The sequence below is a fragment of the Bombus impatiens genome, unplaced genomic scaffold (assembly GCF_000188095.3).
Source record: "Bombus impatiens unplaced genomic scaffold, BIMP_2.2 scf_0095, whole genome shotgun sequence".
Lineage (NCBI taxonomy): Eukaryota > Metazoa > Arthropoda > Insecta > Hymenoptera > Apidae > Bombus > Bombus impatiens.
The window spans coordinates 494,233-507,765 of NT_176514.1; the positions used below are offsets into that span (position 1 = coordinate 494,233).

At 26.8% G+C, this 13,533-nt stretch overlaps 3 protein-coding genes across 4 annotated transcripts in view; 1 reads left to right on the forward strand and 2 right to left on the reverse strand.

The window, feature by feature from the left end:
• Nucleotides 1-54: 54 nt before the first annotated feature.
• Nucleotides 55-3,656, reverse strand: LOC100748324 (ferritin subunit). The gene is made up of 5 exons (XM_003485995.4): nucleotides 3,354-3,656; nucleotides 1,023-1,144; nucleotides 785-946; nucleotides 535-678; nucleotides 55-457 (listed from the first exon to the last, which is right to left on the reverse strand). Exons 1-5 carry the CDS (start codon nucleotides 3,421-3,423, stop codon nucleotides 302-304), a joined length of 654 nt encoding a protein of 217 aa, XP_003486043.1. The 5' UTR covers nucleotides 3,424-3,656; the 3' UTR covers nucleotides 55-301.
• Nucleotides 3,657-3,667: 11 nt separating this feature from the next.
• Nucleotides 3,668-5,487, forward strand: LOC100748564 (ferritin-3, chloroplastic). Its single transcript, XM_003485997.4, has 4 exons — nucleotides 3,668-3,806; nucleotides 4,411-4,515; nucleotides 4,605-4,885; nucleotides 4,982-5,487. The coding sequence occupies exons 2-4, from the start codon at nucleotides 4,416-4,418 to the stop codon at nucleotides 5,276-5,278; spliced, it is 678 nt and encodes a 225-aa protein (XP_003486045.1). The 5' UTR covers nucleotides 3,668-3,806; nucleotides 4,411-4,415; the 3' UTR covers nucleotides 5,279-5,487.
• Nucleotides 5,488-7,498: 2,011 nt separating this feature from the next.
• LOC100748682 (1-phosphatidylinositol 4,5-bisphosphate phosphodiesterase gamma-1) overlaps nucleotides 7,499-13,533 on the reverse strand; it is an 8,041-nt gene continuing 2,006 nt past the window's right edge. The window contains exons 2-20 of one of the 2 annotated variants that reach the window (XM_024372712.2): nucleotides 13,068-13,263; nucleotides 12,735-12,854; nucleotides 12,015-12,164; nucleotides 11,787-11,925; nucleotides 11,549-11,711; nucleotides 11,160-11,473; nucleotides 10,876-11,082; nucleotides 10,385-10,805; nucleotides 9,994-10,305; nucleotides 9,729-9,910; nucleotides 9,481-9,658; nucleotides 9,344-9,409; nucleotides 9,088-9,279; nucleotides 8,800-9,021; nucleotides 8,495-8,701; nucleotides 8,037-8,418; nucleotides 7,827-7,966; nucleotides 7,643-7,750; nucleotides 7,499-7,565 (exon numbers count right to left, since the gene is read on the reverse strand). In XM_024372712.2, coding sequence (XP_024228480.1) covers nucleotides 7,545-7,565; nucleotides 7,643-7,750; nucleotides 7,827-7,966; nucleotides 8,037-8,418; nucleotides 8,495-8,701; nucleotides 8,800-9,021; nucleotides 9,088-9,279; nucleotides 9,344-9,409; nucleotides 9,481-9,658; nucleotides 9,729-9,910; nucleotides 9,994-10,305; nucleotides 10,385-10,805; nucleotides 10,876-11,082; nucleotides 11,160-11,473; nucleotides 11,549-11,711; nucleotides 11,787-11,925; nucleotides 12,015-12,164; nucleotides 12,735-12,744 — 3,414 coding nt within the window. In that variant the 5' untranslated portion in view covers nucleotides 12,745-12,854; nucleotides 13,068-13,263 and the 3' untranslated portion in view covers nucleotides 7,499-7,544. The remainder of the gene's footprint in view (nucleotides 7,566-7,642; nucleotides 7,751-7,826; nucleotides 7,967-8,036; nucleotides 8,419-8,494; nucleotides 8,702-8,799; nucleotides 9,022-9,087; nucleotides 9,280-9,343; nucleotides 9,410-9,480; nucleotides 9,659-9,728; nucleotides 9,911-9,993; nucleotides 10,306-10,384; nucleotides 10,806-10,875; nucleotides 11,083-11,159; nucleotides 11,474-11,548; nucleotides 11,712-11,786; nucleotides 11,926-12,014; nucleotides 12,165-12,734; nucleotides 12,855-13,067; nucleotides 13,264-13,533) is intronic. The other variant, XM_012394591.3, reaches the window with a different exon arrangement.

A 13,533-nucleotide genomic window follows, 5' to 3' on the forward strand; every position in this document is an offset into this window, starting at 1 on the left:
CTTTTATTAATACATTATTGTTATTGTGTAAGAAGTAATAGAGACTTATTGCTGTATAGTTTTGATTACAAAGATTTTAAATGAAAGTAATTTACAAATAACATTCGCAGTTCAACATTTAAATTACCTGTACAAAATGCGTACGGTCCTAGATGCGATTATATCAATGGGTGTTTCTTTTTAAAGTTTTAATTTACAACCGGACTCTATCGTTTACACCTAATATACATAGTTCATTCTAAATATGGCCATAATTTCATATGCAATGTTAGAGTAAAATTTTTGTTATTTCAAGTACAAATTAAACTTCATTATTCAAAAGTTTTTTATCAAATAGGAATTCTCCTAATACTCCATTTGTTGCTATCATTTTGCCCAAAGTTGAAATTTTTCCTGCAAGATCACGTTGACCTTTGTATTGTTCAGTTAGAAATTCTCCAGTGAGGTAGTCCACCAACTGAAATTAATCAATTTGGAACAATGAAATAAACTTAAGATTGTAATCACATGCATTTTTTCTGCAATATAACTTACATGATAGTCATTGAAGTTGCTGTCTTTTGGCTTTTCACAGTGTTTGATAATATTGCGAATCTTTTTTGTAACGTCAGTTTCTAATTCAAGAGCGTTTTTTAGAGCTTCAATACCGTTACTCCAGGTCTCGCGCAATGGTCCCAGCTAAAAACAATATTTGTATATTTTTAATTATATGATTAAATTGTACATTATAAAACATAAATTAAAATAAAATTATATTTATAATAAAATAGTTCTAAATGCACACCGAACTGATGTCTAAGAGTTTGCTAACATCGTCTGTTAAGTGACCACGCATTAACAGATATTCAATAATTTTTATTGCATGTTCTCTTTCTTCACTGGCAGAATCAAAGAAAAACTTGCTAAATCCTGGACGATTAACTGTATCACGAGCAAAATGAGCACCCTAAAATAAAGAAGAATGTATAAATATAATATTTCTCAACAAAATACATTGTAAAACAATGAAAAAATGCAATTACCATTGCAAGATAAGTCATAGCAGCATTAATCTCAGTATTCACTTGAGCTTTCAATTCATTCGTGCATGAATTAGCCATTTGCGTCCAATTCTTTGGTATATCAAATACAGATCTGGATGTACCTACAAGTATTAATTAAGTATTTATTAATGATAAAAATACATAATATATATTTTATTAAAATTTTAAATGATACATAAAGAAATAAAAACAGCTAAAAGTAATAAACGATATTTAAAAAACTATATATAACATTTTTTTACAAAATATGTTGAAATACTATTGTAACATTTCACAATACTGTAGATATATTACTTATTGAAATCATAAATAGATAATAAAGTAATGATCACATGTAATTTATCAAATCTAATGAAATCTTGTATACACTTAAGATAAAATTATATTCTCATATCTTTTATAAGTATAAAGATATATAGTTAGCTACAAATTACTTCAATTGCCATTATTTTGTTAGTGTCTAACTTTGAATATTATTTTTAATTTTTTCTGATACAATACATGTATTCTGATGTATTAATATATACAACAAATATACTATAGTAGATAAAAACGAAACTAGTATAAAAAATAATTATCATAAAATTGGAATAAATGCTAAAAGCTTTTATTTAAGGCTGAAACAAAAACCAGTTTGTGATATTATAAAATGAAGTCAATGATGTAAAGTAGGTTGGTTAGATTAAATTATCTGACTTCTCAGAACAATGTACAGTACACATTTATATTGAATGTGGACTTTAGAACAAGTAATCAATACGTTTACATTGTCACGTAAAGCTTATCAAGTGTTATCATTGTACAAATAAGATAGTCGATAATGCTTACTAATTAACAGTCTAGAATCATGAAAGTCTACTAGCTTGTTCTGAAGCTTAGAAAATTATGTATCAAATATCTTTTTAATACAAAAAGATAATTAATTTTCAAGACAAATTATTACAAATAAATACATAAAATGTAACATAATAATGAAGGATATATAGAACTTATAAAGTCAAATTTAGTTTTATTATAGTATAATTACTGGCTCTAATTGTTATATTATTTTATTAATGTATTTTGCACCTAATATAGAATAATTTTCTTTTTAGTTATATGTATAACTGTAATATTGATCATGGATTTTCAATAATGATGTACATTGAAATATTTTATCTTTGTTCATTCATATAAAGTAATAACCTTTAATTAGGTTAAAAAATATTAAGAATATAAAGAGTATAATATAAAATATATAAGATATAAAAGACATACAAAGACATACAAAATATACAAATTTTATACATAAAAATAATGTTAAATTATCTGAAATACATATTTATTTCAAAGAACACAAATATACAGTAAAAGTATATGTAACATAATAAATAATCCAATGAACGAGGAAATTAAAAAATTTATATTATAGGCATTGGATCATAATCATTTTCACAATATCTAATATATATTTCTGGTAATGTTTATACACACGAATAACGACACATTGAGAGCTATGAAATCATATTCATGACAAATAAGTTCAGTTACCTAAAATGTTCAAAAGTAAGGTGAAGAATATAAAGGAGTGTTCAGAGGATCAATATTATTGTCAATATTTAACATTCTCAACATTTTATTGACGATATATATATAGATGGTCTAGAGTCTAGGGAATAATCTCCTATATACGATAATGTTGAGAACCTTAAATATTAACAATGATATTGATTGTCTAAACGCATTGCAATATGTAAAATTATGTTCTTTCAAAATAACGGAAAAATAATATTACATGAAAATTAATGTATTAAAACATAGAATATAGAGGTAATTGATAATGTTTATAATTTTAGAACACTAATATTTAAAGCTAATATTCTTTAACTTTTAATATTGTTATTTGAAACACATTGAAATTTTACATCAAATAAAACACAAATTAGAGAAAATAATGTACAATATACATCTTCTTTACATATGTTACGTTTTAAGGAAAAGAAATTGTTTACGAGGAATACATATACGCATTAAGTTGTTGCATTGCGACACGAACAGATTATAATTATATACATATATTATTTCGCTGTATTATTAGGTGCTAATTAAAACATATCAAAATTAGTAAATATACCATACCTGCATGTTTAGCATCTTTTTAGGAAATAAAAAACAGTTTGTCCAAGGACAATACGGACTTAAAAATGGAGAGGATAAGAAATCACAATGGAATCTGTTAGGAAATACCATGCTAACCTTAATCGATGTTTTTACACAAAAATGTTAAAAGAGTATTCAAAACAAACATTGTAAGATAAATAATAGACTTACATTGAAGTTTATTTCCTAGCGATCCATTGATGCAAAGAAAAGTGACGAGGAAAATGTAAATCAGCTTCATTGTTGAATTCCTTCAGAGGCTAGAATTCGAAAAATCGCGAACGCACTTGTAATTTTACTTTTCGGGAGCAACCTTTATACGCACTGGTATAGAAGGCTGCTTTTAGTGAAGCTAGATAAGAGAACGTATGTGAACTAAACACGATGTACGATCATAGATTATTTAATAATTGACCAACAAATGCGTATCATTCGTAAGTAGTCGACGGGGACGAACTGGAATTTTCTATCCCCTTTCTATCACGCATGCGCCCTACCTATCAGCTGACTATGACTGTGTGAAAACTACCAACGAATACGGTTCTTCAACGTTCATTGTTGGAAGAACGTCGAAGCGAGAGTATTCACGTTTCCTTCCTTTGTACAAGCACATTATTTGATCAGGTATGTGAATATAGGCAATTTCAATCTCATTTATTAATGTACAAATATTTATATAGTATAAATAGAAGATAAAATTAATGCAATAATGAAAAATTTTTAATTATATGTTACTTCATTATCATTTGATATATGAGATACTGCGCATTTGTAAATGTAATAACGAAAATACCGATGTACAGCATTTGATATCTATTGATAATATAAATTTTTCTTTCTTTATTATAGGCGCGTGACATATACGTATTATATGTGCGAATTCACATCATTTATTTTGTATCTTAAGCCATATTCAGTATTCTATTCGTAACTGGGCTATCGTACATCTTTATTATCGCTTTTCAGTTATTAATTTAGCATATTCTTATAAGTGTGAAATTAGTTACACATACTATTTAAAATTTAACGTCGTTATTATTAATCACGCATTTGTAATGTACTTTGAAGTTATTAAAATTATTAAGATTATAATTCCTTAATAAACTGATATTAGAAATAAAAATGGATTTTAACAATTTTAGATAAATTAAAATAATATTAGATACTTGATCCCTTATATTTAAATAGCACAAATATTCAATATTTTATTTATTATTTAAAATTGCAGAAAACATGTTGTTCTTTGGAATATTATCCATTCTTCTGGCAGTTGCTGCTGCTGAAGATACATGCTATGATGATTCACTAGCAGTATGTGACCCAATACCAAAAGGTGATACAGAAATATTTAATATTTTAAAGACTTATACCTCTATTGAAATTTCTTTGTGCTTATAAATATATTAATATTTAAATTTTTAGATGGAAAATCAATGTTAAACTGTAATGCAAAATATGGACATATTGAAAGACATCCTCTGATTGATCTTCAATCATATGCAAATGCTAATATAAGAGTCAGCTTCGAATTTTTGCTAATGTCTAGTTATTTTGGAAATTATGAAGATCAACGTCATGGATTTAAGAAATTATATCGTAAATTTTCTGATGAATTGTGGGAGGATGCAATTAACATAATCAAATATGTTACCAAACGAGGTGACACAATGGACTTCAATCAACCACCACATTTGACAGAACCTGTATGTTGATTGTTGCACTTTATAATTCATATATTGTATAACATAAAAAGAGACAAAGATGTCAAAATTTGTTAATGTTTTATATCTTTTTTTTAGACTTACGAACGAAAAGTAACATATGAATTGAATGAACTTCACAGTTTAGCCAAAGCACTTGACAGACAAAAGGAGCTTGCGAATAAAGCCTTGAATATACATCATGACATTACAAAGAATGATAAGATAAATGATGCTGGTGTTGCTCATTATGTTGAAGAGAGATTCATAGAACCACAGACTGATCGTGTTCGAGATTTGGCCGGCTATATAAATGATTTGAAGAATTTATTAACTGGAAATGATCATTCTATAGCTCTATTTTTGTTTGATGAATATCTTAAGAATAGTTTGTAACTTGTTTACAACTGAAGTTAAAAAAACAAATCAGAATTTCATATCTACTATATTTTAAAAATTCCCTATATGAATAAGTTATGAATAAGTTATCCATAACAAAATATTTTACATTTTTCAGTTATGCAGAATTCTACATTTAAAATTAATAAATATATATGGTGTTATTTTTTGACACATTTCATCTAATAAAGTGTATACTTCATAAATCGTTTCTTTTAATTTCTACATTAATTATTTTTTATATATATTAGGAAATAACAGAGAGAAACTTTCTGAAAGAAACTCATAGTTAAAAGATTATGTTAAGACTATATAACTATATGTGATTAAGACTACATGGCTATATATAAGATAGGCTATAGTTAAGAAATGAATTTCATTAAATATATAGAAATAAAGAAGAATGTAATTTTCTTTTCCAGCATTAATGCACTTAATATATATGAAAAATAGTTCTACAGTTAGTACTTAATGTTACTAAAATTAAATTTAATTTCATATTAAGCAAATTCTATATTTCATTTTCTTTTTTGTAAAAGATATGTATAAGATGTATAATAATGAACAAACAATAACATATATTTTATTCTTCATTTTTATGAATTGGTTGTGTACATAGTATTTAATTATACCGAATATACATATGTATATATTTTTAATATGTATGTGGTATTGGAATAATTTATCATTTTAATCATATATGTGATTTTACGAAGCTGATTTAATCAATAGTGTTATTGTTATTATATATTTAAATTAACTATTACAAAATGAAGACATATTAGTGAAATATTATAATTATAATATATCCTTATAAAAACAAGAAATTATACAAAAAATTATATTTTTTTAAATTAAATTTCTATTAAAATTACCAAATAATAGTATATTATTTAATTATAACGTAAAACGAAAAGTCATGAAGTATACAAATAATGTGCTTAACCTTTTCGCTACCACGCATCACAAATATGTAACGCATTCTAAAAGCTGCTTAGACTGTTTACTTATCATTTTCCATTATTATATATGTAAAAATATATATCATATTATGTAACATGTAGAAAATTTTAAACTAGGGCTGTGAATAACGACTTTTTCCTTAAACGGCGGTAGCGAAAAGGTTAATATACTATATAAAATTATATCAAAATTGTTTCTAACAAGTAGTTTATAGTAACATTATTTTTAAATATAAAAGTTAGTATCAATAGGAACGATGATAAAAAAATGTTATGAATATAAAATATATAACATATAAATGAGATATAACATTCTTATTGTAATATTTCTTAATAAGTGTGTAAGTTTAATTAATTATTTTTAGAGTTATTTTTCTTCTAGTTTCCAATATTATTACTGAATACATAATTTTATGATACATTACTTCAATAAGTACATTTATATCTCATTTTATATAGCCCAGAGTTTATGATTTTACATGAAAGGCAATACACATGTATGTATGTCATTTAGTAATGAGCCTTTCATCATTTAGTTTTTTTATATACTACATTACTAAATTAAAATTATATAGCATTGAAACAATAAATAAATAGTATTAATATGAAAATACCATTCTAATTAAAAGAATTAGAAGCGTATTGTACATATTGATTCAGTCTAAAATATATCATAACTGAAGGCCTCGTTATTCGTATCTACTCTTTTTGTCTGAATGAAAGAAGTGATATATAATACAACTTGAATGTATCTCGATATGTCAGTGCCTGATTTGTTACTCTTTACATAAAAAGTATAAAGATAGTCTATACTAAATCACAATGATCTTTTTACATATAATAAAGATTTTTTTTAAATCTCATCTTATTAATATGTCACGTTTTTAAAGATGTTGCGTTTTCTCATATTCGGCTGTGTTTAATATCTATTACTTTTTCAATACTGTAATAGCTACTTTGTTTATATTATACATAGCATATAATGTCTCTAAATTATCTATGTAAGTGGTTACAAAAAGAAAAATGTATTCCTTCATAATCATTGGTTCCAATTTGAAGATTTCAATCCTTGTAGATAACCAGTCTGTTTTATAATAATATTTCAGTTAATTCCAGATTTTGATTAAAGTATTTCATGTAATGGTATTTATGTTAAATAATCTGAAATGATAGGATTCATATTATATAATGCTATATACATAAATGTAAGAATTACTTTATGAAGAAATGCAAATTTTGAACATTTACCTTTTTCCATCTCTGGTATCAAACACCTTAAAGTCTGTAATTTAGTATTGGTTTCACAAACTATGTGAATGTGTCTACAATAATTATTTGTAATATAGAAATATATCTAACAAGGTAATAGAAATAAATAATAAAGAAATTTTATACTTACGGCTGAAGATGTAATTCGAAGATGTATCAATAATGATGCGAGTTCAAGATCTTCACTATAATTATTTTTTAATGGGATGCTTCTATATCCTGGTCGTAAACATCGGACCTAAACATAGAAGTGTATTAAAAAATAGTAACATATTCATTTAGTAATCTAAAAATTGTAGATATTTTATACATACAGAATAAGTGGCTTGTCCAATAAAATTACTATCACCAAACATATCTTCATCCTGCACAATGAATCGTATGAAGGCGAAGTTTGGATTAAAAACTTCGAAATCGCAAGATTCATTCCACGTGGGGTTAAATCCATTATCAGCTATAATATTAATTTTACCACTGTCTATGTATCGAAATACTTAATCACAATATCACATTTTCATACTTACGTATTGTTCTCGTTGTTAATTTTATACCAGAATCAAAATCAGCTCCTATAATTTCAATTTCAATGAAAGGGCTAGCTATACCTCTTCCTGACCTAATTAAATGTCTTGCACCAATAACTTTTAAAGAAAACTTAAGTGATTCTATTCCATGTAAACAGTTTTTATCATACGGATTAAAATCATCTCTAAACATGAATTCCGGTTTTAAAATATAACCACAACTGCCGTTTTCTTTAAATTTTGCCTGATTAAGCTGCATTGATTTATCACCAGTTTGATAATTCAGTGCTACCATCTGACAACCAGCATTCCACATTGGCACAGGATTATAATTTGATGAATCGATACGTTGTCCTTTCGGATATACTCTGCTAAATTGAATCTGCAAAATTATAATTGTAAACATTCTTGTCTTCTAACTAGAAAATTAAGTCTATTGTAATTTTATATTGTTCCACCTGATGATATTTTATAAAAAACTTGTTTTCTTGCTGACACATAAGTTTCTCAGCTTTTGTCTCAGGGAAGCTACTCATTTCATTAAATACAAAACCTTTTGTTTTTATTCTGTCTAAATTAAATGCGACGGATCTACAATAAACTATTAGATTAGACATTTCTTTAGCTATTCTCCATGCACGTTCCATTTCTTTGTGTTGATTTTCCTAAAAAAAAATTAGAATGCATTTAACAGTGTAATTGGTTATTTAAATTGAAATCTTATTAGGTAATGTTTTAAAAACAAGGAAGCTTATGTATTTACTCTAACACTGGCATTTTGAGCAGTTTCTTTAATACTGGACATCCATTCTAGTGCTGTATCTTTTGAAGAAGTTGCTACTTCAAATACTGAACACATACTTGGATTTTGTATTCTTAGTATCCATTCTAATCCAGATCGACCCCCTACTCTTAATTCAACCACAGCACCCATAATGTCTAACGAGCCTTTTTGTAGGCTACCAAACATCATAGAATCTGCTGACTGAAAGCAAAAATAAGATAACATATAACTATATTTAATGATAATAATGACCTGTAAATTACTTACATCTCCTTGGCTTTCTTGCGGTTTTATTTCTTCCACGTAACTAGCAGGAAACCAATGTTGCTTTTTACCGCCGTAGTCTCCTCGCCACCAACCACCACTTTGTCGATGTACATTTGTTATTATAGCATGTTTTACTAATGTTAATTCATCATCCCTCCTTGCTTTATAATCATATATAGCTTTTACAGTCACCTTTAAAGTATATTAAATGTCTCATATATTTCGTATATGTTATTCTTTTATTACTATAACTTACTTTTGACGTAAAACTAGTAGGGTCCATATAACCAGGAATGCCATAAACAGATCCATCATCTATATCCTGAATGTAATGAAGTAATTCGATAAGATCAGAAAGTATAATTTAATAAATAAAAATGTAAAATACACTACCAATTCCATCTTTCTAATAACATCTTGATTTACAGGGTGGCTTAATTTAATTTTTTTATATAACGGGTGCCTTTCATAATAATTAACTAATTCAACCAAACTTTCAAATTGTACAGTACCAATAGTATATAAACGTCCTTCTAGTTTAATCCTGCAATGCTTAATTTTTTTCTCTGCTCTGTAACATAGTAATAGTAGATTTAAAAAATATTATTTTAAATAATAATTAATACTTTAAAAAATTTTACCTAAAAGATATAGCATAAGAATTGCTTTCTTTTTCACTTGGTCTCACTAAAAATGCACCGTCTGTAGGAATTCGTTTTAACATTTCTTCGGCTAGAGTTCGAGTACATTCAGCATGCCACCATTCTTTTTCTTCATGTTTGTTTGGTTGTGGAACAGGTTCTTGAAGCGTGATTAAAAATTCCTATTTATTTCATCACAAAATTGTTAATTAATGGAACCATGATATCAGATTTAATTACAATTTTTAATTTTGTTTATTCTTACTTGACTTCTTAATGGATGATTGCGATAATGTGTAATTAAACTATATAAACTATCAAAGCAATTTGTATCAATCAGATAATATTGTGTTTGACCCATTTCTTGTTTCAGTTTAATACGGCAATGATTTACTTTTCCTTTGCGCCAAAATGAAAGGCAGTAATCGCCCACAAATGTAACACACTGTCTAACTAAAAATGTGCCATCACCGAGGTGCGAATAACGTCGTAGTAATTCTTCTGCTTCTTCTCTTCCTCTTGCTAATTTACCGTGAAACCATTTTTCTCCAAAATGTAATTCATCGTTCGGTACTCCCTGTATTATAATCGATTATAAATATAATACAATAAAATTCCAAAATTTCACTCAAAACGTCTTTACTGTGCATACATACATCAGTCGGTCGTCGAACTACAGTTTCTTCATCATCATCGTGTTCAGTTTCTTGGGTTCTAGAAAATGTATCTGTGTAGAATAGTTTCTGTTGTGTTAATACAAAAAAATGTGGATTCCATTCTCTGTCAACAGGATCTTCAAGATAAAGAATGCCATTTTTAACTGTATTTCGAAGATCCATTTCTTGCCTACTTTCATCATTTCGAATTAGAAATGATGTTTCATCTACGCCATCAGGTAGTTTTTTATGTTTCAATATAATTTTTCTTCTCAGTGCATGTGGTGATGGTAAAGAAGTTTCATTTTTATCTACAGGTTGAACTAATAACATATCACCAAATACATCTTGCATTGTAATTGCCATTTTACGTTGTTGTGGTAAAGTACAATTATCCTCAATGGATAAAATGACAGGATAACTGTACAAGAAGTATATTTATATTTTAACCTTTAAGATAAGAAATTAAACAGACATATAGTTATACTTACTCAGAGGTAGCAAAAGCGTGCTCTTTGATGGTTTTAATAACATCTAAAAATTTAATCTTTGTAGTGAGTGTGTGCCCATGAAAAATAAAGGGCATTCCATCTGGCCCATCCCAACAATCAAGTTCTATACATCTACATCCAGCTCTTAACGCGCGAACATAAGCTTGACAACTACTTTCACTGCTAATTTGATCTCCCATTAAGTATCTGCAAGAATATTTTATGCAACTGGACTATTTATTTTTATAATACTTATTCCACTACAAAAGAAAAATCATACTTACGTATTATGTGATGACGCTATCCAATAATGTGCAAGAGGTTTAGTCATATCCTGATAAATTCGCGAATATTTTGAATCCCATATGGAATTTTGTTTCGAAAACAGGAAATCGATAAACTCCGAGAACGTAAAGTGTGGTTCCTGTACATCCCTTTGAGGATCTTGTAAATAATCTCTAATGAAACATGATACTTCAACCTCATTATTTCCTAAAGGGTCTTGTTGTTCAGTTATTAGAAAATTTTGGAACTCTTGTACTGTAACAATCTGTCCCGTTTTAGAATAATTAAGTAATTTACTCCAATCTGTAAGATTCTACAAAAATACAAAAATAGATGACACAACATATATAGATATTAGAAATATGTATTAATAAATAAAAAAACTTACACTTTGATCAAAGATGAGTTTATGATAAAGTGCAACAAAATCATCAAAGCCAAGTTCATTTCTGTTTCTTGTATCTATTTCTTGAAAAAGTTCCCTAAGTTTATTCGTTGCTGTTTTACAATTAACTCTAGGTAAAAATGCTTTTATATCTTTTAAAGTAACTCTATAAAATATGAAATATCAAATTAAATAATCTCAAAAATAACTTAAATTTATAAATAAAAATATAATTTTTTACGTTTCCCTTGAATTTTCCATTGCATAAAATTCTTTTCTTAGCCATCTTTCAACTTGTAAAGGATAAGGAGCTTTTATAGTATCTTGAACCAACCGACGTAATCCTTTTACCCAAAGTTCACATTCTTTTTCACTGAGAGCTGAAATGAATATATAAAAACAGCCACTTGTAAAATTATAGTATAAATGATATTTATGTAAGAAATAAAAACTTAAAAATAAATTTTACCAGAAATTGAAAGAGTTTTAAGGCGAAATTCAGAACCATAATATACAACAAAACATCTAAGATTTTCTATCCTTTTTGCATCTTCTGGCCACTTCTCAAAATCTTTAGAATGCTTCCCCACTTTAATTTCTTTGATTTCTCTTATTTCGACTAAAATCAAATGACAAAATGTTGTTTAATGCATTTAGTAGTGTATGTAACATATCAAATACAAAAATAGAATACAGTATATATGTCAACTACATACATATATATATTATATATATTATATTGTGAGTACATATATATATAATATTGTATGTTAATATAATGTGCAAAAATATGCTTTTAAACATTAAGCATTTGAAGAAATAAAAGCAGCTTTAGAAAGTATTTGTATTTTTTTAATTATTCTGTTACATATGCATGTTCTGCTGTAATATATGCAAACAGTGCATAATAATAAAAGCTTTGAGTTTAATCAAATACCCATGCTATCCCATAGGGCTGATCCAATATATCAACAGTATCCATGGGCAGATTTGTTTGTAGACCAAAAATGAAGGAAATGTCCACCAAGATATGCATATATATTTGTATATTTAATTCAATATCAAAATGGATAATAACCAGGCCAGAAAAAAATGGTTTAATTTAATATGAGATATAAAACATGTATATAAAAGCTTATGAGATGCAAGTCATTAACTGATTTAGATTGTATCTTTGTCATAAACTCACCCATATACATTATTCACAAGGACCTTTCCTTCAGGTTTTTGACCTATAAATAGTATCCTCAGATAATATTTTGCCCATTTTTGCTGTAGATATATCTTCATAACCATGCAAAATGTGTGCCTAAAATGTTAGGTGAAAATTTATTTCAATTGTATATTGTTGTAGGATAACTATTTTTTGGATGTATAAAATTACACATTTGTTAGTCTTCTTATACATTTTCAATCAATTTTTATTTTTATTAGTAAATTAGTAACGTTTCTTTTGGATTACAAAATAATGTTGTTGCAATAAATTATCTACTAATATCTTCAAAAGCTAAAGTATTTTTACCTGAACCATCAAATGGTCTAAACGTTGCACTCCGTGACCATACGATTTGTCTAGTTTCTCTTCTTATCATAAGAGTTTTCTTTTCTGGTCTTTTTCTTGAAAAAAATTTTGTTACTACAGTTCCCCTTTCAAGTTGACTAATGATTTGTTCCATTTCAGGTATTATACCATTCATGTTTAAAATATTATAGGTTTGCTATAATAAATCATACATATTTCATATAACTAGATTCTATGTATGGTTCATAAAATTAAAAAATTTGATGCAATAATAGTTTAAAATAAAAGAATTAAGAGGAAAAATTTTTAAAAAGCTCTATTATAGTTTTCCCATTTAAATTGACATATAATTATTTTAAAAAGGTTCTGGATCAGTCTATATTACTTTTATATAATAAAGAAACTAAATTGACATAGCTTTTGTTATGCTTTAAATTAATGTAAATATTATATATTAATCCACAGA